Genomic DNA, 27,000 nt, shown 5'->3' on the forward strand with positions numbered 1-27,000 from the left:
TGGGGGCCACACAGGAGCTCCTACTGATAACCTGGAAACCTGTCTCCTGGTAGCACCATGTGAAGGGGTTGGAAGAGAACATTTTGCACATTAAAAAAATAAAAAATCAGTCATAGGCTTTTAAATTCTCCCTGGGTTCCTCTGTAGCAGGAAAAAGGGGAATCTAGGATAGAAAGAGAAGGTTTTAAGCTGTAGATAAAATGCATTTCTTGAACTTTTATTTCTGCAGTGATGAAACGTATCTGTGTTGGAGGTGGAGTGGAGGAGGTTTGCCTATGTAATCTGCCCAATAAGAGTTTAGCAGGACTTGGAGGTGAATGGTCTTTCTCCGTCAGCAAGTAGGGCTGAATCAGTTATGACTTGTGGGTGATGTCATCAGACAGTGCTGAACAGAGCCACCTCTCATAACTCAGTAAAACTTTACTGAGCAGGTGCACTTACGCTGAAATGGTTCTATTCTTCTTTAGCACCGAAGACAGGCTGCAGCCTGAAAGCCCCGCTTAGACATCTTGCTCCATGCCTCTTCTGGTGCCAAAGGCCTTTTTGCCTTGCTTGACCCCTGACCTGGGATGGATCTGGGAACCAGTGCCACCTGAATCTGTCTTCCATGGCCCTCACAGCATGGGCTGTTGAGCGCTCAGTAATTGCTCCTTTGCTCCTCCTGAAGGGGGTGAAAGATATAGTATAAGTATCGGCCTAGAAAGTCTTACAATTTCAAGTGGAAGAGGCTCTTGTTTTGGTGTCAGTCCAGCTCTCTAGGACCTTTTTTTTTCCCTACAACCCCAAGGATTTGCTCCAGGACTTGCTTTGCCTTTCATCTTTGGGTCTCAGTACATCATCCGTGAACATTCACCTCAGTGCTATCATGGTGTATCACCAGCAGGTGGAAGGAGCTCCAATGTATTCACCATTTTGGTCTCCCAAGTTTATGAAAGGACTTTGGCACCCCAAGCCTCCGGTTAGTAAACTTCCAGTGTCTTGGGACTTTAATATAGCATTAGCAGAGCTCATGAAGCCTCCCTTTTAACCTCTGTAGTCAGTGAGTTTGAAATTTCTCACTTGAATTTGTGTTGCTCAAAGTAGTTATTTCCCCTGGAAGAGTCAGTGAATTGCAAGTGCTGGTTTTATATTCCACCATATCTTCAGTTTCTTCCACAACAGGTTGGTTCTATTTATTCTGCCAAAAGTGGTGTTGACTTTTCACATTTACCGAGCTGTCATGCCACCAATATTCTTTCTGAGACCATGTCATTGTCATGATCAACACCCTTTGTTTATATCATGCTTTTCCAGCTGACAAGTTCAAAGCATGCTGCAATAAAATTAGGATTAGTAGGCACATAGCAGATTGGACTACAGTATACATATAAGCCACGACTTAGTGTAGCTGGACAAGTAAGGACAGTAATGGTGTGCAAGGGAGTTAGCAGGGTCTGTGGCATTTATGTATTGGGTACGCTATAGGTCTGTAGGACCATGGACAATTTAATTTAAATAAATAGGGTAAACCAGATAACTGAGGATTTACAGGCATAGCAGGTTAGAGTACAGGATTGGGGAAGATTGAGTGCACATAAAGGAGGAACGGCTGTTCATTCCTTGATTGTAAGAGAGCTCCAGCACATTATTTGACAAGGACTTGACCTCTTGGTCAAGCTTTTCAACTATTTGTATCCTTTGATCCCAATAGAGTGGGAGTGGCAGTAACAAAGAGAGCTCTTTCCAATTTGCTAGTGGGCTATATCATGCTCTGTTTCTTGCGATTGCTGGCTTATATATTTTGTTAAGGCTTATCAAGTGAGAGCCATGGAAGCTTCAGTGGCTCAACTCGGGGCTGTTTCTACTGAGGACATTTGCAAAGCTGCAACTTGGTTGTAAATACACATCGTCATGTCCTATTTTTGTCTGGACTACTTTTCAAGAAGTGACAGTAACTTTGGGCAAGTAGTGGCGCCGCTTGGTCACCCAGAGATCCATGCTCCGCTGATGGGACTGGGTTGTTTTTTTCTTCAAGTAATTGCTCTGAAGTGCAACACTCAGCTTGGGATTCCCGCAGGAGTCGTGGCTGTTCAGCCCTGCTTGTTGATGGAGAAAACAAGCTTGCATACCTATAAACAGGGTTCTTCGTAGACAGCATGGTGAATTAGCCATGCTTAATACCTGCCCACCTTCCTGAAGAGTCCAACTACCTGGCTAAAGCTTTAGCTCTGCAAAAGGCTTATGAGGAAGTGCATGCAGGAGCTACTGCACTGCACTGTGGGAGATGGGTTCATTTGATGCCATTGGATGATGTCGCCCATGAGTCATGGCTAATTCATCCTACTGTCTACAGAGAACCTTCTTTAGAGGTAAGCAGACTTGCTTTCTCCTTATTTGTATGACTTCGTCTCTCCTCCCCTTCCCTTTTAGAGTCTGCTTCAGGAATCGCTCAAAAGCGCTTTACTGGTGCCAGGGTTTATCATCCCTGCCACAGTACACAACGTTAGTGGGGAGGAGGGGGTCAGAAAGAATTAAGAAAAAGGCATGGGTCTGATACAGTGACTAATATGGATTCTGAAGCTAGGAAACTGGTGGATAAATGGAAGTCCACTCTGTGCTTTATTTGTTTTTCACTTTCACTTTTTTTTTTCATGAAACATGGTAAATGGTATTATGAATGCAGATTCGTTTTGTTTTCAGTCTTCCACCATCTGACAGATAACTTTATGTGATGCCAAATAGCAATTTTAAAGAAACAGAAGAAATACTTGCTGAAAAGTATTTGATGTGTAAATGTGTTTTGTTCTTTTTTTGGTTGCAGGGCTATTACAGGGCTGGCCATTCTCTGCTAAAGTTGGACGACAGGCTCACAGCGCTTGCATTGTTCCATGAGGGTCTGAATCTTCTACGTTCCTCCTCGGATCGATCACAGATTGCAGACTTCATTGTCGGCATTTTCCTCAGTGTCACCGTGAACGGTAGGAGAGTTTTTTGTGTCTGGGCTGGCTTCCCGAGGCACTACCACCACCACCACGTGGGCAGTACACGCTGAGCTGCTTCACCAGCAGACCCAGGTTTTGCTGCCACCTCCCCCCTCTTCTCTGCTATATTTGCCAGCTTCATTTGTTCCTTGTATGCACTATTGACCCATATGCTAGTGAGGCTGGTACGGAACCCCAAGCCATACATACCCCAGTCTGTGTCGACGCGCTATCCAGTAGGGGAGTAATTGCAGAAGTGTGCAAGCAGTAAAATGCTAATTATAAAAACTGGGGGAATAGGGAGGAGAACGGGGAACTTGTTTGGTTACTCTGGTTTATCCCCTAGTTCCATGTAAACCGGCCTGATATGAATCCTATTCATGAAGTCCGGTATAGAAATATGTTAAATAAATAAAATATAATTATTATCAATTTCCTGATTTGTATTGCAAAAAAATTAGGGAAACCTAAACATTTATATGTGCATAGAGTGAAAGCCAATAAGTGTTCTACATATTTTCCTTATTTCCATGTTATGGAATATGTAATACTTTCTTTTTTATACTGTGTCTTCCAAACAAAATAAAGAAGTTAAAAAAAAATACATATATAAGGATCATATGAGTTGGGAAGGGGAACCAGCAAGTGACAGAGAGAAGAGGCTGAGGAGGAAAGGAAAGAAAAAAGGAAAGCAAAACAAAAAAGGGGAAAGGGTTAAAAAAAAAAATAGAGTTTGGGGGTGGCAAGATGGGTGGACAAAAGGCAAGAAGAGCATGGACAGGACAGGCACAAGCAGGGAATGTCAAAGCAGGAGCTTCAGGAGGAAAAAAAAAAATGAACAGACGAGACGAGTTTAGTAGGCGAGGAGAAGAGTAAAAATCTAGCGACGCTTAGAGGATTGTGTCCTCTCACTGTAACTTTGCTACACTGTTGTGGGGTCAGATTTTCAAAGTGTTACGCGCGTAACCCCCGAAAAGCTGCCCCTTCCACCCACTGCGCGCGCCGAGCCTATCTCGCATAGGCTCGGCGGCGCGCACAAGTCCTGGGGCTTTCCTGGGGGAGGGCGTGTCGGGGGCGTGTCACGGCCGGCGTGTCATCGGGGTTGTTCCGGGGGCGGGGCCGCGGCCCCCGGAACAACCCCCGGACCGGAACATGGCACGCCGGCAGCCGGCCGGTGTGCGCAAGTTACGCCTGCCTCGGGCAGGCGTAACTTGTAAAATAAAGGTGTGTGGGGGGGGGGAATTAGTTAGGGCTGGGGGTGGGTTAGATAGGGGAAGGGAGGGGAAGGTGGAGGGGGGCTGGAAAGAAAGTTCCCTCCGAGGCCGCTCCGATTTCGGAGCGGCCTCGGAGGGAACGGAGGATGGCTGCTCGGCGCGCACAGGCTGCCGATTTTGCGCAGCCTTACGCGCGCCGACCCTGTATTTTATAACATGCGCGTGGCAACGCGCACATGTTATAAAATCGGGAGTAGATTTGATCGCGCCGGGTTGCGCGAACAAATCTACTCCTGCACGCACCTTTTAAAATCTACCCCTGTTTTGGCTAGTTGCACAAATTATTTTTTTAGGAGGGGGCAAGGGTTCATGGTAAAGGGGTCCCTGCTTACCTGTACCTTTATTTTAAAGGGAAAAGGCAGACTGGCTAGGGAAGAGGTGCAATTCCAGATATGGCAGTGAAGGGGGGGGGGGGGGTGCATGGTGGGTGTGGCACAGAAGTGAACATTTTGGCCTGTGCAGCACTGAAGCAGTCTTTTGGGTTTTTTTAGATGAGTACTGGATTCGGCAACCCTTTGAGGAAATGTTTGAGGACATTTTGAAGCATCGATACGGCGCGCAGGTTTGGCAAGCGGTGCTAGAGAAGCTGGCCAAGAAAGGCATGTGGCAGGTAAAAACATGCTTTTACTAGCTGTGGTAGCTGAAGCTTGTTTTCAGGCCAATGGACCCAACTGGGGTTTGAGCTGCTTTGGGTATCTGCTTACAATCTTTGCATAAGTTTGGCCTTCCCAAGGTCATCTCAGCAGTTACTTATGTTGATTCTCTGTCTGAATAAAACTTCTGCATGAGACCAGCATTATTGCTGTTTGTGTTTGGCTGCTATAAGATCAAATTGCAAATGTTTATTTTTATTTTTTTGATCCTAATGTGATGTGGGTCCCATTATAGACAAATGGACATTTGTGAGGAATTAACCTTCCAGGCTGCCTTCCATTCATAATGTTTGTAAAGGAACTACACTTGTGATTATAAGCACTGGTGTCTTTCGGATTTTCTGTGGTTTGCAGCAGTGTTAGTTAGTTAGGTATGTTTTATAGGCTCACAGCCAAAGACTGATTCTGTTCTGTCATTTGACGTAGCCGCTATGTCTCTACTCCACGTGTCACCACGGTGCGGCCTGCTGCACTGTGGTGACACGTGCCTGCTTATCTCAAACCAGGAACAACACCCCGGGAGAAGACATGGAACCGCAGTATCATTCCTCGCGGACGCTGCCTCTGACCTAGTGCGCACAGCGGCCAGAGGAGTGTCATCTGCGGTGGCGGCCAGGAGGCAACTCTGGCTCCGAAGCTGGTCCCCTCCCCCCCAAGACTTGTTTTTCTTCTGAATTTGTCATCCTCCTGCATAAATCCTATTTGGCAAGCTTGCAGGAGGAGGAGGAGGGCTCCCCCCCGGCCCCCCCCCCCCCGGCGAAAATTCCGCGCCGTTACCTGTTTGCCCTGCCGCGGAACCTCCGGGGTCCGTTCGGTTGTGGGTGGTTCCGGGGGTGGCCCCCATCCCTGACCCCCCTGGTGGCCCCAGTTATTCTGGATTCCGATCCCACTGCAGATTCAGCGAGTGCCCTCCCACCCCTGGAGGGGGACCATCCTAGGGTCCTCCGCATGTTTCAGCGTGAGGAGTTGGAGCCCTCATCCCCTTTGTCCTCTAGGAATTGGGGCTGGAGGGGCCTCCTGCGGGATACCCTTACGGCCTCCTTGCCCAAGAATATGGACCCGTTCCTGGTGGGACTCAGAGCCCTGGCAAGCGCTTTTCTTTTTCATCCTATGCACAAGGCTCTTGCGTGAATGGGAGGCTCCCGAAGCGGGACTCCGGGTGGGGCGGGCTATGGATAAGCTCTACCCCCTCCCGGAGGAATGCTTAGACATGTTAAAGATCCCCACCGTGGACTCCTCAGTCTCTGCGGTCACCAAGCACACCACTATCCCTGAGGTGGGATTGACGGTTCTGAAGGACGCACAGGATCGTAAGCTCGAGGCCCGTCTGAAACGTATTTTTGAAGTCCTGGCTCTGGGGGTCCGAGCGACTATCTGCAGCAGTCTCATGCAGCGGGCAGGTCTCAGGAGGGTTCAACGATTACTTGGCACCCAGGACCTCCCGTCTGCAGAGGCGGAGCAGGCTGAAAGTCTGGAAGCCGTCATCGCATATGGGGCTGATGCGCTCTACGACCTCCTCCGCGTCCAGGTGAAGGCGATGGTCTTGGCGGTATCCGCTAGACGGCTCCTCTGGCTGCGCAATTGGTGGGCCGACCCATCCTCCAAGGCATGGCTGGGCACGTTGCCTTTCAAAGGTAAGTTGCTTTTTGGAGAGGACATTGAGAAGCTTATTGACTCCTTGGGGGAAAATAAGGTTCATAAGCTTCCGGAGGACCGTCCAAAACAATCACTTCCCTTTACACCCTCCCGTCCTCGTTTCCGGAGACAGAGGAGGTATAGGCCCCCGCGGACAAGGTCGGGCGGTTCCGGAGGGCCTAAAGGCTCATTCACTACGTTCTCAAGCTACTTCCTGGGCGGAGAGTCAATCGGTTTCTCCGCAAGAGATTTGCAGGGCCACCACCTGGTCGTCAATGCATACTTTTGCTCGCCACTACGGTTTGGATGTGCAAGCACCGGTTTTTGGTTCTTTTGGGCGGCAAGTGCTTCGAGTGGGACTGTCTCGGTCCCACCCGGGTTAGGGAATATTTGGTACATCCCACAGTCTGGACTGATCCGGGTACGTACAGGGAAAGGAAAATGAGTTCTTACCTGTTAATTTTCGTTCATGTAGTACCACGGATCAGTCCAGACGCCCTTCCCTGTTTTGTCTCTCTTTTCTGTCCTCTGAAAGCTTGTTATTGCAGGTTCGCAGATTTTGATACTTCATTTTTTGCAAGAATTCTGGGCAATTGCACCGGAAGCCTTGGTTGTTTAAGCACCAAGTATATGCAAGAGCGGTTAGTCACACCATGTTTCTTACATTGTTCTGGAGTTGCTCAATTGAGCTTTTTGGTTACTTGCTTGATCCTATTCTTGTTTTGTTGTTTTCTGCTTTGACAATGGTTATACTGAAGGGCTGCAGGGTAGGCTCTGTCCTCATATAGGATATCCTTTCAGTTTTGGTTTGTCTCCACCTGCTGGAAAGGAGGCTCAACCCCACGGTCTGGACTGATCCATGGTACTACAGGAACGAAAATTAACAGGTAAGAACTCATTTTCCTTTAACCCATGCTATAGATACACAGTGTTAGGTTCCATATTAGGAGTTATCACCTAGGAAAGAGATCTAGGCGTCATAGTGGATAATGCATTGAAATCGTCAGCTCCGTGTGCTGCGGCAGTCAAAAAAGCAATCAGAATGTTAGGAATTATTAGGAAGGGAATGGTGAATAAAACAGAAAATGTCATAATGCCTCTGTATCGCTCCATAGTAAGACCACACCTTGAGTACTATATACAGTTCCGGTCATCGCATCTCAAAAAAGATATAGTTGCACTGGAGAAGGGCAACCAAAATGAGGAAAGGCTCCCCTAAGAGGAAAGGCTAAAGAGGTTAGGGCTGTTCAGCTTGGAGAAGAGATGGCTGGGGGCGGGGGATATGATAGAAGTCTAGCACATGTAGATGTGAATCGGTTATTTACAATTTTGGTTAATATGATTAGGGGGCTTTCCATGAAGTTAGCAAGTAGCACATTTAAAACTAATCTGAGAAAATTCTTTTTCACTCAACACACAATTATGCTCTGGAATTTGTTGCCAGATGATATGGTTAGACAGTTAGTGTAGCTGGGTTTATAAAAGATTTGGATAAGTTCTTGGAGGAGAAGTCCATTAACTGCTATTAATCAAGTTGATTTAGGGAATAGCCTCTGCTATTACTGGTGTCAGTAGCATGGGATCTACTTACTGTTTGGGTACTTGCCAGGTACTTGTAGCCTGGTTTGGCCATTGTTGGAAACAGGATGATGGGCTTGATGGACCCTTAATCTGACTCAGTATGGCAATTTCTTATGTTCTTATGGTGGGAGCTATGTAAGCTAGCTGGCATTGACTGCATTTGTGTATTATGTATTTGTATTTGTTTTATAATTATAGATTATATACTCATGTTTTTATGTATTTGTTTTATACTAATTTATGAATGTTTTAGTGTTAACTGCCTAGAATTGGAGCTAGTGCAAGATGGACATTTTTAAATAAATAAATAACTTTAGGCTGTGACATTCACAGCTCTTTATAGGCTGTCACCTTTTCTTTTTGGTTGGCCATCGATAGACATGTTTTGAATCCAAATTAAATATGTATATTTATTTACTGGTGACTTTTCTAGTATACAGGGCACAAATGTGCATGCCTTAACATGCCATAGAGATCAGAAGTAATGTTAAACCTAATACTGTGAGCTGGAGGGATGTAGATGATAAGCTCGTGTTAAGGATTCATGTATACATAAAATGTGATTTTCAGGTCTGAATGCTGTGTACAAGTGAATATAGCATTTATTTGATCTTTTCCAGGCATGTCTTTTATTAGTAAGTAAGAAGAACAAGCTGCCAATGGATCTGAAGGTTGCCCAATTGTCGCTGGAGGACATCTTTAAGGTAGAATGCTTCCTTGTTTTTATAATTCACTGGATAGCCAGCCAGGGATAAAACAACTTATGGCCAAAATATAATTAAGACAATGTTGTGATATGTGAATCTTCCCTTACATTCTGTAGTAGACAATTGCCATTATAAAAGGCACTACTGTTGATAAAACCTTCATTGCCTTATCAATAATCATTTTTACCACAATCACTACTTGGTACTAATATTTTAACTCAGATATTCACTGATAACCAACTCGATTTTTATTTTTATGTTTTTCAATTAATCAAAAAAATTTTTTTTAGAGATGGGGATGGTTTCATATAATGTATATACGGCAACCCCCTTGGTGCCTTTACCGTTTTTAATCATAAACACACCCGCCAACCTCCGTATTTTTATTTTAACAAATTATATTTAAAAAACCTTTTAGAGTTGAGTCTCAGTAAATATCATTTTTTGTTCCTTTAGTTATTATTGATTTCAATAAATCCTCTTCTCTCTGTGCAAACGCACTACTGGTTATTAATGCAAACCGACAGAAATGGATGTGCTGTACTTAGCTTTTGAAAGTCTTGAATTAATCCCGACTTGCGCAAGTTTCGACATAGGATGTCGTCTTCAGGGTTCATTCGTATACATTTTCTTTTTGCCAAGAATCCAACTGAATGTTCTTTTATTTTTTGAGTTTCCTGGTGCTCTAACAAGCCTCCGTCTAACGCTCTTCCTGACAGCGTTCTGCGTTACTCCACTTCCGGTTTAGGTTTAAACATCTTCCTGGATACCAGCTAATTATATCATTCAATCTTAAATTAAAGAGAACCAATCAAGCTGATCATTTAGTCCCACAGGTTGTTCTGAGCCAAGTCTAAAAATCCGTGCTTGCTCGCGATAATTTAACAAGGACTGATTGTCTTGTTTGTCCTCTAGGCTGTCAGTTACTGTCCATTGCAATTGTGCATATGTATGATTTTTTTCCATACAGTGTTGTACGATGGGCGCAGATATCGTAGCATTATTTATGCGGGACCGATGTTCTGCGATTCGTATCTTAATTGCTCTCTTTGTACACCCGACGTATACCTTCGGGCAAGGACAAACGATGACGTATATAACTGATTTGGATGTACAATCCGTGATCTTCTTTCTGTATACTTTGTATCCTGTTACTGGGTCTATCCAAATATCCCCTTCAATCGTATTGTGACACACTGAACATTTCCCACACTTATTGTGAGAACCAGAATTGTTAATTTCTCTTTTTTTATTTATTTGTTGGGCATGAACCACTTGATCTTTAACGTTCCTCCCTCTCCTGGTCACAATAAGGGGTTCTTCTGCCAACGTGTTATGAAGTGTCAATGTTTCTTGATAGACATCCTAATAGCTGTAGTGGATGTACTTTGAGGCAAAATGCACACTAGCTGTTTATCTTCTTTAGCAGGTCTATATTGAAGTAAGGATTCTCTATCACTATACCTAGCCCTCTTATAGGCTTTCCGTACAACACTTTTTGGATATCCTCTCTCAATAAATCTTTTACTGAGGATCTCAGCTTGAATTTTAAACTCTGCTAGTGTGGCACAAATTTGATGTATCCGAAAAGACTGGGAGACTGGCAGTCCCCGTTTCCCTGTACGTACCTGGATCAGTCCAGACAGTGGGTTATATCCCCCGACCAGCAGATGGAGTCAGAACAGAGTTTGAGAGTGTCAGCATATAGAGTAGTGCACCCTCTGCTGGAGCTCAGTATTCTTCTGACTCCAGCAGATGTGAGCAGGGGGATCCACTAGCTCCCCCAGATTGACAGGGTTTCTTCATTTTTGGTTATTTCTTTCTTTTTCTCCACAGTATTTCCCTGTCTTATGTTTCTCTTCATTTTGGATCCTTAAAATTTAAAACAAACAAAAAAAAAAGACTTTTCAATTTTTGAGGAGGCGTGTGTCTGTGGCTCGGCCTTCTCTATTCTGTACTCCTTTCCTCTTCCGTTGGGGTAAGTGGAAGTTTTTTTGAGTTTCTTTCTCCACAGGTTTGCTTCTTTTTGGTGGTGCCCCGTGGATGCCGGTGGTTCCGGCCGCTCCACGCATCGTTTGTGGTCCCGTGATTCGCAAGCTCCGCCCGCGGGTGTGTGCTCAACTGAAACAGGGGTTTTCCCCCGCAGTTCCTGGATCCCTTCAGTGGGTTGTTAGGGCCATTTCAGGCCCCCCCGCAGCACTAGCTCGTTTTTGGCCCCCCCCCCCCCCCCCCCGAGGCTTTTTTCCCCGGTGCTGACATGCCGCGGTCCTCGAGGTGTGAGGCCTGCGGCGAACCGGGGAATCAATTTCTGAGGGAGGGGCTTTGTGAGCAGTGCTTCCCCGACGGGGAAGGCACCCTGCAGTCCTCCGGTGCGATTTCGGACCTGCCTCCTCCTCAGCCCGGGCAGTGCGGGCCGGCCACGACGCCGCCTTTGGCGTGAACGGCGGCCATTTTAGGGGGACAGCGTGAGACGGACTCGCTCCCAGATGCAGACAGGATTGGTTGCACTGGCTCTCAACAGGCTTTGCCCCCGGCGGGGGGTTTGCTCGACCGGGGCTCCCAGGACGGTCCCCCCCAGGGATTCCAATCAGCTCCCCGTTTTTCTCACCTGATTTTATTCTGGCAATCCACATGGCTTATTTGCAGGGTATGGGAGCGCAGGCGTCGAATCCCCTGGGGGCCCCTCCCCCCAAGGTTCCTAAACTTGCTGTTGGTCTCACCGCCTCGCCCGTTACGCCTGGATCCCTGCCGGGTCCCTCTCCCGTGCCACCCCGGCATACCACGGGGGCGGCTTCGCCGGTGAGAGACGACTCCCCGGAACCCCCGGAGGCGCATCCGGATGGACATACGGAGGGGGACGACCCTCGAGCCCTACGGATTTTTCAAAAAGAAGAGCTGGATGAACTCATCCACCATATTATTCAGGAGCTGGACCTCGACCCACCTCCAGATCCGCCGATCCCTGTGGCTCCTGCCGTCGCCACCTCTTCTCGCAAAGGGGATCCAGTACTTGCCGCCCTCCGTCCTAGGGCAAGGGCTTTCCCTATCCATGAGTCCTTCCTACAGCTTCTCACTAGGGAGTGGGACACTCCCGAGGCGTCCTTGAAGGTCACACGCGCCATGGAAAAGCTATACCCGCTCCCTGAGGATTTTTTGGATCTTATCAAGGTGCCCAAGGTGGATTCAGCGGTGTCGGCAGTGACCAAGAGGATGACCATCCCGGTCACGGGTGGAACGGCCCTGCGGGATACGCAGGACCGTAAACTAGAAACCTTCCTCAAGAGGGTCTTCGAAGTCTCCGCCCTAGGTATGCGGGCCGTGATGTGCAGTTCGCTCGCGCAAAGGGCCAGCTTACTCTGGGTATAGCAGCTTCTCACTTCTCAGGAGTTGCCCCCCGAAGAGGCCGCCCAGGCGGACCGTCTGGAATCTGCCATAGCATATGGGGCGGACGCCTTGTATGATCTCTTTCGCGTAATGGCGCAGTCCATGGTTTCGGTTGTAGCAGCCCGACGGCTCTTGTGGCTTCGCAACTGGGCGGCGGATGCTTCCTCCAAGTCGAGCCTTGGCTCCCTCCCCTTTCGGGGGAAGTTTTTATTTGGAGAGGACCTGGATCAGATCATCAAGTCACTGGGGGAAAATTCGGTGCATCGGCTGCCGGAGGATAGACAGCGTTCCTTCAGGTCATTTTCTTCCGGTAGCACCAGGGCCAGGGCACAGCGACGTTATAGGTCTTACCGGCAGTCCGGTTCCCGGACACAGCCGACAAGATCCCAGCCTTGGTCTCGTTCCTTTCGTGGGCGGAGGCCCGCGAGAGAGGGTCCAGGGCAGGGAAATCCGCCCACAAAGTCCTCCCAATGATGCCAAAGGAGCCCACTTCTCACCTCCCCGGATCGGAGGCCGCCTCATGGACTTCTACGAGGAGTGGGCAGTTATCTCCACGGACCAGTGGGTGCTGGACACCATAAGAGACGGTTACGCCTTGGAGTTTGTCCGCCCCCCGAGGGACCGGTTCATCTTCTCCCCCTGCGGTTCGGATCTCAAGAGGATAGTGGTTCAACAAACACTAGACCGACTGCAGGAAATAGGGGCCATCGTTCCCAAAAAGGACGGTTCCTTTCGGCCCATCCTGGACTTGAAGGAGGTAAACAAGGCCCTCAGGGTCAGCCGGTTCCGCATGGAGACTCTTCGATCAGTGATTGCCGCAGTGCACAAGGGAGAATTCCTCGCTTCACTGGATCTCTCGGAAGCATACTTGCACATTCCCATCCTGCCGGCTCACTGGCGGTATCTTCGCTTCAGGATTCTCGGTCAACACTTTCAGTTCAAGGCGCTTCCCTTCGGTTTGGCGACCGCACCTTGGACCTTCACAAAGATCATGGTAGTGGTGGCGGCGGCCCTCCGCAAGGAGGGTATCCTAGTACATCCGTACCTAGACGACTGGCTGATTCGAGCAAAGTCCTTCTCACATGGTCAGACCTCAGTGGCCAGGGTAGTACAATTCCTACGCTCTCTGGGCTGGGTGGTGAACCTTCCAAAGAGTTCCCTTGTGCCCTCACAACACCTGGATTTCTTAGGAGCGAGCTTCGATACCCGGCGGGGTATGGTGTTCCTGCGCCAGGACAAGGCGCAAGCCCTGAGGGAGCACGTGTCTCGGTTTTCGGCTTTGGAAGAACCAACTGCCTGGAATTATCTGCAGCTCCTGGGAGTAATGGCCTCCACCATCGACATGGTACCCTGGGCGTTTGCACACCTGCGTCCACTGCAGGCGTCCCTGCTATCCCGTTGGAAACCAGTCTCCCAGGAGTATCAGGTGATCCTGCCGCTTCCACCATTAGCCAGGAAAAGCCTGGATTGGTGGCTTGTCCCCTCGCATCTGGCTCGGGGAGTCTCGCTCGAGGTTCCCAATTGGGTGGTGGTGACCACCGATGCCAGCCTCGCGGGATGGGGCGTCGTCTGCGAAAGAAGCGCCACGCAGGGGACTTGGATGCCAGAGGAGGCAAAGTGGCCGATCAATCGCCTGGAAACGAGAGCCGTGCGTTTCGCTCTCCAGCGTTTTCTTCCCCTGGTGCGACACAGAGAGGTGAGAATCCTCTCGGACAACGCCACCACGGTGGCCTACATCAATCGTCAAGGGGGGACAAGAAGCAAGCATGTCCCCCTCGAGTCAACTCCCCTGATGGAGTGGGCGGAGAGCAATCTCGCCCGGATAGCAGCCTCCCACATCGCCGGGGTGGACAACGTTCAGGCGGACTTCCTGAGTCGTCAACAGCTAGACCCCGGCGAGTGGGCTCTCTCCGACGAGGCAATGCATCTCATCGTCCGTCCTTGGGGGACTCCACGCCTCGATCTAATGGCGACCTTTCTCAACGCCAAGGCTCCACGCTTCTTCAGCCGCAGAAGAGAGCGCGGCGCGGAGGGGGTGGATGCCCTCGCCCTTCTGTGGCCGTCGGATCAACTGCTCTATGTGTTTCCTCCTTGGCCTCTGGTCGGCAAGGTTCTCCGCAGGTTGGAACATCATCGAGGGACTGTAATTCTCGTCGCCCCAGAATGGCCCTGTCGGCCATGGTTCGCAGATCTACTTCAGATGACGGTGGACGGCCCACTTCGCCTGTCCCATCTTCCTCATCTTCTGCGTCGGGGGCCGTTATTTTTCGAGCAGGCAGAACTCTTCTGTCTTGCGGCCTGGCTTTTGAACGGCGCCGTCTCCGCCACAGAGGCTACCCGGAGACAGTGATCTCAACGATGCTTCGTTCCCGCAAGCCTTCGACCTCCGTCGCTTACGTTCGAGTTTGGAAGGTCTTCGAAGCCTGGTGCTCCGACCACGGGGTCCAAACCATGGAGGCGACTGTCCCGCTGATCCTTCATTTCCTACAGGACATGTTCTGTTCTACTTCCTTGTTTAAGATATTGGGATTTTATGAATAATTACATCTGGAATTGAAAACAAAAAGTTTTTAAATAATCCATTAGATTTCATTTAAAGATAAGGAGGATTTGTGTGCACTGTGATTTAAAATAAATATTTAAAGTCAAGAAACGGAGATCAGCAGTTAGTGATGGAAAAGAAAGCAATCCTTTTTTTAAAATTTTGCACTGCCTATTGTGCCTGTTGTGCTTTTATTGGGGGAAGGAGCACCAACATATGTGTGGTAACTTGGAATATACATTGAAAAATGTTGCTTTACAGCATTAAAACTTTACATTTTTGCTGACATTGCCAATTATGTCTTGGTTGATAGAAATATGTCAGTTCTGGGCAATATGACCGGATGGAGACTATGCCGGAGCTTGTGAAGTGGCTCATCACCATTGGGGCAAAAACAGAGAGCATTGGAACGTGCCCCCTCCATGCCATCATGAGGCTCTGCATCAAAGCAAGTGAGTGCCGTGCCAGGTGTTCTGTCCCCAGCACTGGGTACATGTTTGTATCTGTACATATTGTAGTTTAACTGTGTTTAGTGCAGTCCTCCCTTCTGAGGATTCTTAATACTGAAACATTTTTTGTAAGCCATGATAAAAGTCAGTGAGCCTTTGCCTTTAAGCGGAGCCTTTGCCCTTAAGAGAAGCTCCCTCCCTCCTCCACTTTCTCTCACTATCGGAAGAGCTTGAATGCCCCTCAATCTAACTTGAGTCTTCCTAGGTGCTTTTATAGGCTCAAGGGACTGCCCTTCATGCTCCCTCTGCGTCACATGGTTCTTAGGCTCGCTGCCATTGGACCTTGCCCCCCTGCCCCCAGCTTGTGGAGGCGTTTCCTTTAGCAGTTCTCGACGAGAGTTCAGTCTTGCCCTTGCTTGCTTCTGAGCCAACAGCGCTCTGTAAAACCCTGTGAAACGATTGGGTTTTTTACCTTCTCTCTTACTGCCTTTGTCTGAAGATTAAATCAGCCTCATATCCCTCATGCTTCCTACCTCTACCATAAACTAACTCCTGCAACACAAGAGACCTCCTTCTCCCTCCTGCAACCCTGTCTCCAGTTACCAAAGATCTTTGCCTAGGAGCTCACGTTTGAAACTCAACAATTGTAAGTAGAATTTACCTGTACAATAAATAATTTCAAACTTAAAGAATCTTTGTCTTGAGAACTGATTGGAGAGAAAGTTTAGCTGCCTGGATGGCAAACTCGGATGTCTGCCTGACCCAGAACACCAGGAGAGTAAAGCTTACAGACAAAGCTTATGGTCAGCAGTAACTCCTAGGTGTGCATTAAAGGATACGTCTTTCAAAGGCTAAACAGGATCCACAAATTTATAAACAGGAGTTATGAGTAAACAGGCTCTTTGAATGTTGTCCACCCTGTGTCAGAGTAAAAGTATGCATGTAGTTCCGTAAGGAACCTGTTTTTTTTACCTGTATTTGCACTGTAGGTGTTTCTGAGCAAGGAAAGGTTGGAAATGAAGACAACATCCCTTTTCTTAACCTGACCGCCGGCACACTTTAAAAACAAACTTTTTTTTTAAACCTTTTTGTTCCGCCAACTTAATATCTCCTCATTAACTACCTGCACAATGTGAATTTGAAGTTCAGGTTATTCCACAGGTTATTCCACAGACAAAAAAAGCACGCATGTACCCTATGAACCTCAAGATGTTTCAAAACTAGGACGCAAAAGTTACATTTTTGAAAATTTGATATACGCATCCATTTTTCTGTCCTGACTAGGTTACCCCCAAGGAACACTTCTTTTTACAGTGGGTTAGGAACGTTGTAAAACTATAAATGTATTGAAAGCCACTTAGGAGGATTTAGCCATTCTACCCACTTATGAGGTAGTTTTACCACAAACAGGCCGATACAATGCAGCGCACTATTTAACTCGCGGTTGGACGCACTTCCACAACTCCTTATACCATAAGATAGTTAATGTTTTGTATACCAGGTTAGTTTGTGGGGAGTGAACAGTATGTATGTTCTTTTGTTAGGTGTCTTATCGAAAATGTACCTTTAAAGGATTTCGGTGCTCAGCCTAGGTGCTAGTGTTGCCTGCAGCACTTGGAAGATGCATCAGAACTCCTCTGACCTGAACTGAACTGTTACAGTTTAGTAAAATAAAGTTCATTTTTATAAAAACAACAATATATATATATATATATATATATATATATATATATATATATATATTCCTCTTCGGCCAGCTGGACCAATCCAAACGCATGGCTTATGCCCATCAACCAGTAAATAGAGGCAGAGATTAACAAGCTTTCTATTGTCTCCTTACATAGGCTCCCTTGCTACCCTCAGCCTGCCAGTGTTCTCTATTTTTGGAAGATGGTAGGAGAGTTTGTCCCGTGCTCTGAGATGAGGCCTAGATAGGCTGTTTGAAAAGGATTGGATTGGAAGGGCAGCTCCTGCAGTGAAAACCTTGTGCTCTCTCCCCCAGCTGAGCATGGCCTTAGACCAGGAGGATTCCAGGGGTTTGGTCTGGACTCCACATTTCATTCTGTGTTGCCCTGTTTCCTCCCATTTCCATTCCTACCCCCTCCTTCACGCTCTTCTCTGACTGAACCTCTTTAAAAAAAAGGATAAGAAGGAAACCTGAGCTATTTTCAGATTCTCCTTCTGCTTTGTTAATTTTCATAAAGTTAATTTTCATAAAGTTAAAAAAAAAAAAGGCGAGATTTCTGCACAGCATGGTGTTTCCTTTTGAGAGGCTTAGTGTTGTTCAGCAGTTCTTCAGACAGCATCATGATGAGTAAAGAAAACAAGCTTCTCTTTTTCACATCCTAGGAGTTTGTTTTATTTTATGTGGTAAAGGGAGTATGTCCTCTCCAGAGGAGCATGGAAGAAAACCTTCACTCTTTATGCATTGTACAATGCAGAGGCAGATGGAGGAGAAGGTCCGTTGAATCACAGCTATGCAGAGAGAGAGAGAGAGAGGAATTTGGTGAGAAAAAGGCAAAATCTGCTCTGGTGGGAGATCGTTCCGGCGGGGCTGGTAGTGAAGCTGGTTCCTGCGGGCACTTGGTCTGCTGAGTCCGGTCCAGCAGCTATTTTGTATGCATGGCAAGAGGATTGAACAAGGCCCCCCCCCCATCCTGGGATCTCACGGAGCAGGAGTCTACGGTCTGTTTCTCCTGGGCTATATTAACTTCGGGGGCGGTGGGGGGTTATATTGGCAGTTTACGCTTCCTGTTGTCTGCCTCCTCTGCAGCCTGTCAGCATTTCCTTGGACCTTTTAAGATGTCTGTAACAGGCTTTCTCTTTGGGGCAGAGTTTTCTGAAGGGGAAGACATATGTGCTATGGTCAAACTGTTTAATGAAGAAGAGCTGTTCTCCTTATTTTCCCATTCCTTGCAGGTGTAAAAGATTTTTAAGGGAACAATGGAGGAAGGTTCCGAGACCTCAGAAGGATCCTATTTTGACCAGTATTAGAAGCCAGCGATAGTTTTCTGTTGCTCGGGTCAGTCAAGGACTTTTTTTTTACTGTTTTGGAATGGGATTCTCCTGTTGCGAGCCCCGTCCGAGCCCGGCCCGTGCACGGGCCTGCTCAGCTCGCTAGCTCCTCTGCAGGTCACGGGTCGGCCTCCCCAGCGGCAGCCGCGAACTCCTCCAGGCCTTAGCGTCCCGCAGCGGCGGTCGCTGGGCCTTCCACTGTGCACCAGGCCTCACGCCGGAGTTCGGCGTCTCCAGTGGCATTAGCCATGCCCCTACATGCGTGTGCGCAGACCACCCAGCTTCTTGTAGGGCCAGGGGCGGGTCCTAGCTTCACGGCGCACCCTGATTGAACGTACGATATAAGGAAGTTCCTGCCTGCACTTCCTTGCCTTGGCAATTGGGTCGGCACTGTAAGTGTACTAGTTTGCTTCCACGTTCACAGCCTTGTTCCAGCATCCTACTGTTCCAGCGTCTGTCTTTCCTGTCTCCCCAGGTAGTACCCTCGGACTGTCTCTCTGGTACTGACCTCAGCTTGCTCCTTGACCATTCTGTTTGCTGCCTGGAACCTGACCTCTGCCTGCCTTGTGATCTTGTCTGACCTTTGGAACCTGTCCTCTGCTTCGTTGACTACTCCTCGGACTGTTCCTTGGATTCTGACCCCGGCTGCCATTGACCACGTCTCCTGATTCTGGCTTTGTCCCTTGCCTTGTCATCACCTACGCTGTACTGGCCTTCCTTGCTTCTCCAGACCACACTCCCTTGCTGCTCATGGGCACGCCTCTCTACTACCACTCCGGGAGACCCTGCGAGGCCCACCTAAGTCCAAGCGGCCCGGGTCCCTACGGGCTCCACCCGGGGGGACCATGGGCTTCCAGTGGTAAAGTTCATCTTAGCCTCTGTCTCCTCCTGTGCTCTGCCCCCTGGGGGCAGGTGCTTCCTAGTCCCCTACCAGGGAGCCGTTCTCCACTGCTCCAGGACAAGGGTCCATCTCCAAGCGCAACATCTCCTGAAGCCAGATTTTAAAGTAGTTTCCTTTCTGGACAAAAGGCAATACTATTTCTCCTAAGTGGTGGGAAACTTACGTATCTTGAGGTAGATACACTAGCTTGTGTGGTGGCGATGAGAATCATGATTCCTGTGGAGAGTGATGTGGCTCTCTAAAATGCACAGGATAAAAAATCATAGAGGCAGTTCTCAGGCAGGCCTTTGAGATGACTAGTATGTCTCTTCAGGTGGCAGCATGTAACTGTGTTGTGACTAAAGCTGGTTTATGCTTGTCTCATCGCCTAGACCATATTATGTATAAGCGGAATATAAAACTTTTAAATAAATAAACAGGAATAATATAGCGGAATAATATAGTGGACAGACATTTGAGCAGCTGCAGAGTTGGTCTGCCAATTCAACTTCTGTGAGTCAGTCAACCAAGCTTCCCTTTGAGTTCAGGCTTCTATTCGGTGAGAACCTAGAGAAGAGGATAACAGCCTAGGAAGAATCTAAAGTTCCCAGGCTACCAAAGGATGAACAGCAAGGATCATCCAGTCAGTTCCCTTCTAGATGTCTTCAGGTCTAGGTCAAGTTGTAGATTTCAGTCCTTTCGAAGTTCTAAGAGAGAGGGAAATGAGAAGTCAGAAACTACAGGACTTGTCGAAGCTCCCAATGAAGGAGTAATGGTCCAGTCTCTGGAGCAAAGAATAAGCAGTTGGTTATCAGAATTTCTCCAGATATGGGCACTGATTATGACAGTCTAGTGGATCTTATACATCATTTAGAGCGGCTACGCCTTATTTTCCCTGTCTAAAGTCGGACACCTTTTTGTTTTCTCCTCATCTTCTCTCTTTTGCAAGAGATGTTTCAGGTTGCACTCAGTCATCTGTTAGACATCAGAGCAATAGTTTTAATGCCTCTGGTGCAATGGTATTGATGTCAGTATATTCAAGAAGACGTCAAAGAGAACAGTGCTTATTGAAACTTAACAATGCATTCTTTACAGAAATCCCAGTGCCAAAAACATTCTTGTGTTTCATAAACGACCTTCATAATGCCCTGCCTACCCATGGAGTTGGGTCTCCTCTACATGATTTGTCTTAGTCTTTTGCTATTGTATTAGACTGAAGGAACTGCATGTATCCATGTGGTATAATGCATGCTCAGTGAGGCCGTTAAGGTTCTAGAATCTATGATATAAGTTTTCCATGCTGGGATAGTGTCACCCATATGTGAGTACTGATATCGTCCTGTCCTCTGAGAACACCTGTTACAGGTAAGCACCTCTGCTTTGTGGGAGTGAAGGAGGTAAGTTGGGGTAGTCAGTGTAAATGAATGAAGGGTTGGTGTTGGTGTGAATGTAGGTGTTGGTGTGAATGAGGATATTAAGGGAAAGGAAGGGGGTAAGAGGAGAGAGCAGAGTTGAGGAGAGGATGGGGCAGGAGACAAAAACAAGTGGGGGCAGGGTTAGGGGGAGAAGAGGAGATGGGGTAGAGAGGTGGGGGATGCTGTATGAAGAAAGAGGAGGGGACTGAGAAGAGAGTCGTGGTCGTCATTTTTGTTGGCAGGGGGCTCCCTTCTGCACTTCCTCTTCTTCTTTCTGCCTCTTTCCTTCTCCTTTTCCCTGCTCCCACTCCCTCCTGTCACCCTTTCTATCTGTACCCATACCCCTACCCTCCACAAGAAAAAGAAAGGTTCGGGAGGCCCAACATAGTACCGTAAATTTTGGCGGGGCCACAGAGCCTGCATTGCTTTTCTTGGGGATAGACCTATCCTCCTAGCCCACAGATCTCTCTTTCTCTTCTGCCTCCCCATCAGACCCCTCTTTCTCTTCAGCATTCCATGTCTATCCCTATCCCTACTCTTTCTTGCTCTCTCCCCATTTCCCTCTTCAGCACCCTCTATCTCTCCCCATCCTCCCCTTTTCCTCCTTCAGCATGCCACATTCCTCCCACCTCAATTCCCTCTTGCTCTTGTCCCATATCCCAATCCCCCTCCTTTCCATTCAGCCTCCCTCCTCTCCTCCCTGCTGCCACATCCCTCCTCTTGCTCTCTAATCCCTGTTCCCACTCCTTTTCCTCTTGCTTTCTCTCCCTTCTGCCCCCACCCCTACTACAAAGGATCAATGACCCTGGCTTTCTCTAGAAACTTAAATCAGAACAAAATATAAGCTAGCACAATTCTTAAACTGTTTAGAAGAGAGACAATCATATGTGGAAAAGCTTTATGGAAACACCTACAGAGCTGTTCATGTATGATTGTTCCTCTTTTAAACAATTTAAAGTTTTAAGAATTGTAGTGCTTCATGTTTGTTTGTTTTTTCCCTGTCTTCACTTTTGTCCACCAACTTAAGCTCCAATATTCACCTGGAAAAATACTTTTTTTTTTCTCCACTGATTTTCTCCTGTTTTTATTCTTGTGAAAATCAATCTTGATAAATTCCCTGGAAAAAAAAAAGAAGGTCCCTAGTAATGGGACATCTGACCTCTCAGAAGAAATCTAGGAAAATTCTTCCAGTGTATGTAGCTTATCCACTGGGTGGCAGTGTTGCTCCACTAAGAGAAAGAATGAAGGGTAGCGATTCAGACAGTGAGAAATGCTGGGAAACTTCCTGATAATTGGGGTGGGAGAAAGGAAGTCATTTTGTGAACTCCTTGTTCCCAGTCCGCCCTTGAGTTTGTTGACCTGTGGTGCTGCTGCTGCTGCAATTTGTAAATCCTCTTCTGTTTCTAGCTTTCATGTGACATGTGTAGATATGGCTTTGATAACTGACTTGGGTCTGAATCTGGTGTCTGATCCGTCGTGCTGGGCACTGCCATGTGGGAGGCTCTGGTTTGATTCCCAGGGCTGGCAGAAATGTTCACAGCCTCTGAGGGAGGGAGTCCCAACCACTGTGCAAGTGCCACCTACTAGCTGGCAAAGAGCACATTCATGCCAGGTTACCATAGTTCTTGCCACTCAAACCAAAGACTGACGGCTGTGCTAGATGGGAGGAGGTTAAAAATGGGAGTGGAGTGAACCTTGAGTAACAGAATAAAGGGTCAGCGATCTCTGTGCCCTGGTTGTGACCCTTTCTAACTGAGCTGGAAGCCTAACAAATTTTTAACTCTTGCATTTCTTAGGTTGCACTCCAGCTGGCTGTAGTGGCTGAAACATCTGAGTTGTACCGATTTGTGCTCCTGCACTTCCCCACCCCTTCGAGAAACTATGCAGCAATTTTTTAAATGCAGTAGCATGGTCCAGGGTCTGCGTAAGCGGGGCTGGGGGACATATCTTCAGCGTGCTGTGCCCTGTTCCTCCTCCCCTTACTTATATGCACAGGGGTGTGCCCAATTAGTACCCGTTCCTCTCAAGATGATACATGGCTAAATGCTTTTATTTGGTTTTTTTTAATCCATTTCAGAGGACAGCAGTCTGTTCAAATGGCTGCTGAAGCACCAGCCGAGCATGAATGGGAGGATCAACCAGCAGGACGGGGATGGCTGCACGGTGCTGCATGTGGTCGCCTCTTATCCCACCACCTCCCGCAGCAGTGGATACACTGTAAAACGTGAGTACAGTGCCTTCATCCATCAGTACCAAACCTTTCATGTGCATGATGATAGGAGAGCAGCTCTTTGGATGGAGTCTGTACTGGGATGAATGGTTATAGGAATCTGTGCACAGTGAAAATAGTTTATTTCTTTCGCTCTCTCTCTAGCTCTGTGGTGGGGGTGATTTACTCTTACATTCTTTCTTGGTCCCAGGGGTTCCCACTTTCCTCAGTTTAGCAAAGAATTAGCCTAGTTTATAGTCTGACGCCTGAAACAAGATGTGGGAAATCTGAGAGTCCCCTCTCCCTTCAGCTCATTGGATGATAGGATTCTCTCTTTTGAGATCATAGAGACCTTGGGCATGGACTGTTGATGCATGTCAGAGCATCCTCGCTGCCTGGCTTGACAAGTTGTGAGCTTGTTGTGGAGCTAACGTGCTTCTGACTCGGGTGGAGGACAGGAAGAGAGCCAACTCACGTTCAACCCATTGTAGCCCACTGTTGGTGCTGATGGACTCGGTCTCGGTGAGCCTTCCTGTCCAGCCCATTAGGGGATGGACATTGCCCAAGTAGTCATCCTGGAAAGGCTGGAGAAAGACCACGTGTAGTTTAAAGAAGATAATTTGTGTTCTTCACATTATAGCTGTAGAAAAGTCTGGTCCAGTTGTCATTTAAAACAAAATCACTAATCTTTCCCCTGAATGGAGAAATAAGAATGTACAATTTCTGAAAGCTCCTATTCTGGCTAATCTTACTGCAGTAAATCTAAATTCAAAGAGGTGCCGCTGTACTGATCAGCATCAGATCTACATGCAGGCTTTCTGTTAGTGCACAAACAGATGAAAAGTGGACCCACGGAGGCAGAGTTTTAAGATTTGGGGACGTGTATAGTCTTAATAAAACCTGCATACTATTTTTTATTCCAAATAAGGTGAAAATTGAAAGTGCTTGAAGCAGTGGGTATTACTGCAGAATAATATATACTGTCAATCTATTGTTGTAATGTAAACAGAAGTGATTAGTAACTTTGTTACCAGAACTTCGGTATATAAAACTGTTAAATAAATAAATAATTAGTGAAGATGAACGTGTGTAATGTTGTAGTAAGAGCAGGTATCAATGTCACAGTTGTTAGTAAATTTAATATGAAAAAATGTAAGAAAAAATACCAACAAAAAATAGTTTTGGTAGAGGTAATGCTTTAGTTAATAGGCTTTGATGATCACTCAGGTTTTCTTTTCTGTACTTGGTTAGGATTAACTTTGACTGAGGAAGGGATCTTCAAGATCCTGAATCTTTGCATCTGTTTAAACCAGAGGTTCCCAACTAGTGTGCTTGGGGCGGAATCTAGAGGGTGCAGCAAAATTTGTACCACCTGTCAGAGAGAAGACAGGGGGCTGGTCGCAGCCACCGATGCAACCACCAGTGGCAAAGTCTTAAATCTCTCTGCTTTCCCCTCCCATCATCAGGAGATGTCAGTGAGCAGCTCTTCTTACCTGCTGCTACCTCTGCATTTCATTTATTAACTTATAACCCCTCCCCCCCCCTCCCCCCCCGTTTGACTGATACGCTGCAGGCGAGGCACAACCATTTCAGAAACATTAGCCATACAATGAAAAAAAATTACATATTTGTGACAAATTTCAATATATAACGCAACAGCATAAGCATAAAATACAGGTCTGAGAATCCTGCAGAAGAGCTCAAGTGTGATGATACTACTACTACTACTACTACTACTTCTACTACTACTATTGCTTAACACTTCTATAGCACTATTTGATGTAAAAGCCAGGTCTTCACTAGCTTACTTTTAAAATCATGAAATCTTGATTTGTTTGAGCCCCCAGTGGCAACTGATTCCATATTGTTGGACTGATTCAAGAAAAGGCCCCCTCCTAGATGGAGGCTAAGTGGACAAACCCAGCAACATGTTTTGGGAGGATCGTAGCCCATCTGACAGGGAGATAAAGGGAAATTCGTTCTTGACTTGTTTTGGTCGCAGTTCATACAGTGAGTTAAAAACTAAGAAGTCCATATTCAGCTGGTGGACACCAGATAAAGTTAACCCGAAATTCAGCTGGAATCCGTGCTGTCTTATCTGAAGTTACAGGGACAAAATTTATCTGGGTGAGTGTTAACTGGGTGATTTTGTCTGGCTGGTGCTGAATATATCAGTGTTATCCGGATAAAGTAAATCTGCACCCCAGGAACACTCTTTGTCTGGGTACATTTTGGCCAACCAACACTTTAGCTGGGAAATTTAAAACGTCTGGGTTTGTCCAGCTCACTCCAAAAGTCAGTTAGACAAACCCTTGAATATAAGGTTTCCTGTTCATACCCCTTATCAGTCCAGACAAGTGGGTTTTGCATCCCTACCAGCAGATGAAGGTAGAGAACAAAATGTTTTCAGGCACTGCTACATAACCGAGAGTGCCACCTGCAGTCCCTCAGTATTTCTCTGTCTCCAGCAGATGGTAGAGGTGCAAAACTTGCAGTCTGGAGTTAGTAGGAAATTAGGAAAAGGAAGAAAGAAGATTCCCAAATAGGACAGCTTCCCCGAAGTGTTAGGTTCCTTCATTGGCTTGGGTACATCCCACTTGTCTGGACTGATCTGGGGTATGGACAGGAAAGGAACATTTGTTCTTACCTGATAGTTATTGTTCCTGTAGTACCACAGATCAGTCCAGAGCCCCGTCCCCCTTTTGCGAAAGACTTCCTTGCTTCTGGTTCTTACTGAGGCAATAAGTAGTTTTATGCAGAGTTATTAATGGTATATATCAGTTTCCTTGCCCTTGTACACGGGGTTCTGGTTACAGGAGGCTCCAACTGTATTCTCTGCTCACCCATAGTTGATTTGGGGTTTTGTTATTATAATCATTTTGGCTTGGGTACGGGTCAATACTGAGGGACTGCAGGTGGCATTCTCCGTTATGTAGCAGTGCCTGAAAAGATTTTACTCCCTTCCTGCATCTGCTAGTAAGGAGGCAAACCCCCACTTGTCTGGACTGATCTGTGGTACTACAGGAGCGAAAATTATCAGGTAAGAACAAATTTTCCTGTGTAAGCATAAGATCTGAAACAAAAGCCTGTAACTGAGTTAGAGCCAGTGCAACGTCTACAAAAATAAAGGGTTGTGTGTTCTCCATAACCCATATTAAGGATGATGCAGGTGGCAATATTCAGCACACTGATCAGAAGACTGTTGCTGTAGTTTAACCTTGTAAGGACTAAAGCTTTGTAGCATCACCTTGATAGTTTAGTTGCTATTCAAAATCTAGCATGTTTGCCCAATTAATCACAAATGTACAAAGTATGAGCATCAGATAAATCAAACATGAGGTATCAGGGAAAGATGGACCACTTGGGCATTACAGTCATTCCTCGCCGCCCCCCCCCCCCCCCCCCCATCATTGTCACCTTCTTTCTCTTCCCCTTGAGATTGCCTCTAGCCGACAAGAGGAATCTGGTGAACATCGCTTCTTGCCTGCTCCTGCCTCATGCTCTGCCATCTTTCCTACGAGGTTTGAACTGCATGGGGGCCAGTCGGAGTAGGAGGCAGCAGCAAGTAAGAAGCACTGCTTACCAGGTTCGTCTTGCCAGCTAGAAGCGAACTTAAGCAGGGAGATGGAAAGCGATATCAGGGTGAAGGGTTTGGGAACTGGATGCTAACGTAGAAGGAGGGAATAAAAGGTGGCAATGCAAGAGGTAGGGAAGGGAAGTGATGATTCCAGGGAGTGGGGGGAGGAAGGGAAGGTAGTAATGGTGCCAAGGGTGGAAAGGAAAGGAAAGGAAGGTGGTGATGCCAGGGGGTGGGGGGAGTGTCATATGTCTTAGGAACTACCCCCATTCGTGGCTAACTCAAAGGATGCTTGGAAGGCCCTGCCAGTTGCTGCTAAGTCTCACCTGCACCAACTGGGTTCCTCCTTGCCTCTGGGCAAGTACTTTGCTGGCAAGATATCCTCTGGTAGGTACATTGAGACACCACGCAACCCAAGGATCACTTAGTTCCTAGAAATGTACCTACAGACCGAATTTTTAAAAATGCTGAGATCACAAGTCAATCACAGAGATAGAGGTAACAAACTGAAAGTTTTATTAACACACAGTGTTACGTTCTGTGTGTTTAGAACTAGTTAGTGAGCCCTTGGGCTGTGGCAAGAGCTGACTCCACCCACAGGGAGGAGCCCCGTGGGAACTCACCACGACAGGCGGGGTCTCAGCAGTGATGGACACCAGAGGCAGTAGTTTTATTATAAAGCAAGATAACCCGAGGAGCGGGTTAATAAGCTCAGTCCA

At 47.2% G+C, this 27,000-nt stretch overlaps 1 protein-coding gene across 3 annotated transcripts in view; it reads left to right on the forward strand.

Annotated features, from left to right (window-relative positions):
- The window catches only part of TRANK1 (tetratricopeptide repeat and ankyrin repeat containing 1), a 265,426-nt gene that overhangs the window by 77,099 nt on the left and 161,327 nt on the right, over window positions 1–27,000 (forward strand). For all 3 annotated transcript variants that reach the window (XM_029589706.1, XM_029589707.1, XM_029589708.1), the window contains 5 exons: window positions 2,801–2,957; window positions 4,726–4,844; window positions 8,724–8,807; window positions 15,050–15,188; window positions 22,573–22,719. In XM_029589706.1, the coding sequence (XP_029445566.1) occupies window positions 2,801–2,957; window positions 4,726–4,844; window positions 8,724–8,807; window positions 15,050–15,188; window positions 22,573–22,719 (646 nt within the window). The remainder of the gene's footprint in view (window positions 1–2,800; window positions 2,958–4,725; window positions 4,845–8,723; window positions 8,808–15,049; window positions 15,189–22,572; window positions 22,720–27,000) is intronic.

This window comes from Rhinatrema bivittatum, chromosome 2, assembly GCF_901001135.1.
Source record: "Rhinatrema bivittatum chromosome 2, aRhiBiv1.1, whole genome shotgun sequence".
Lineage (NCBI taxonomy): Eukaryota > Metazoa > Chordata > Amphibia > Gymnophiona > Rhinatrematidae > Rhinatrema > Rhinatrema bivittatum.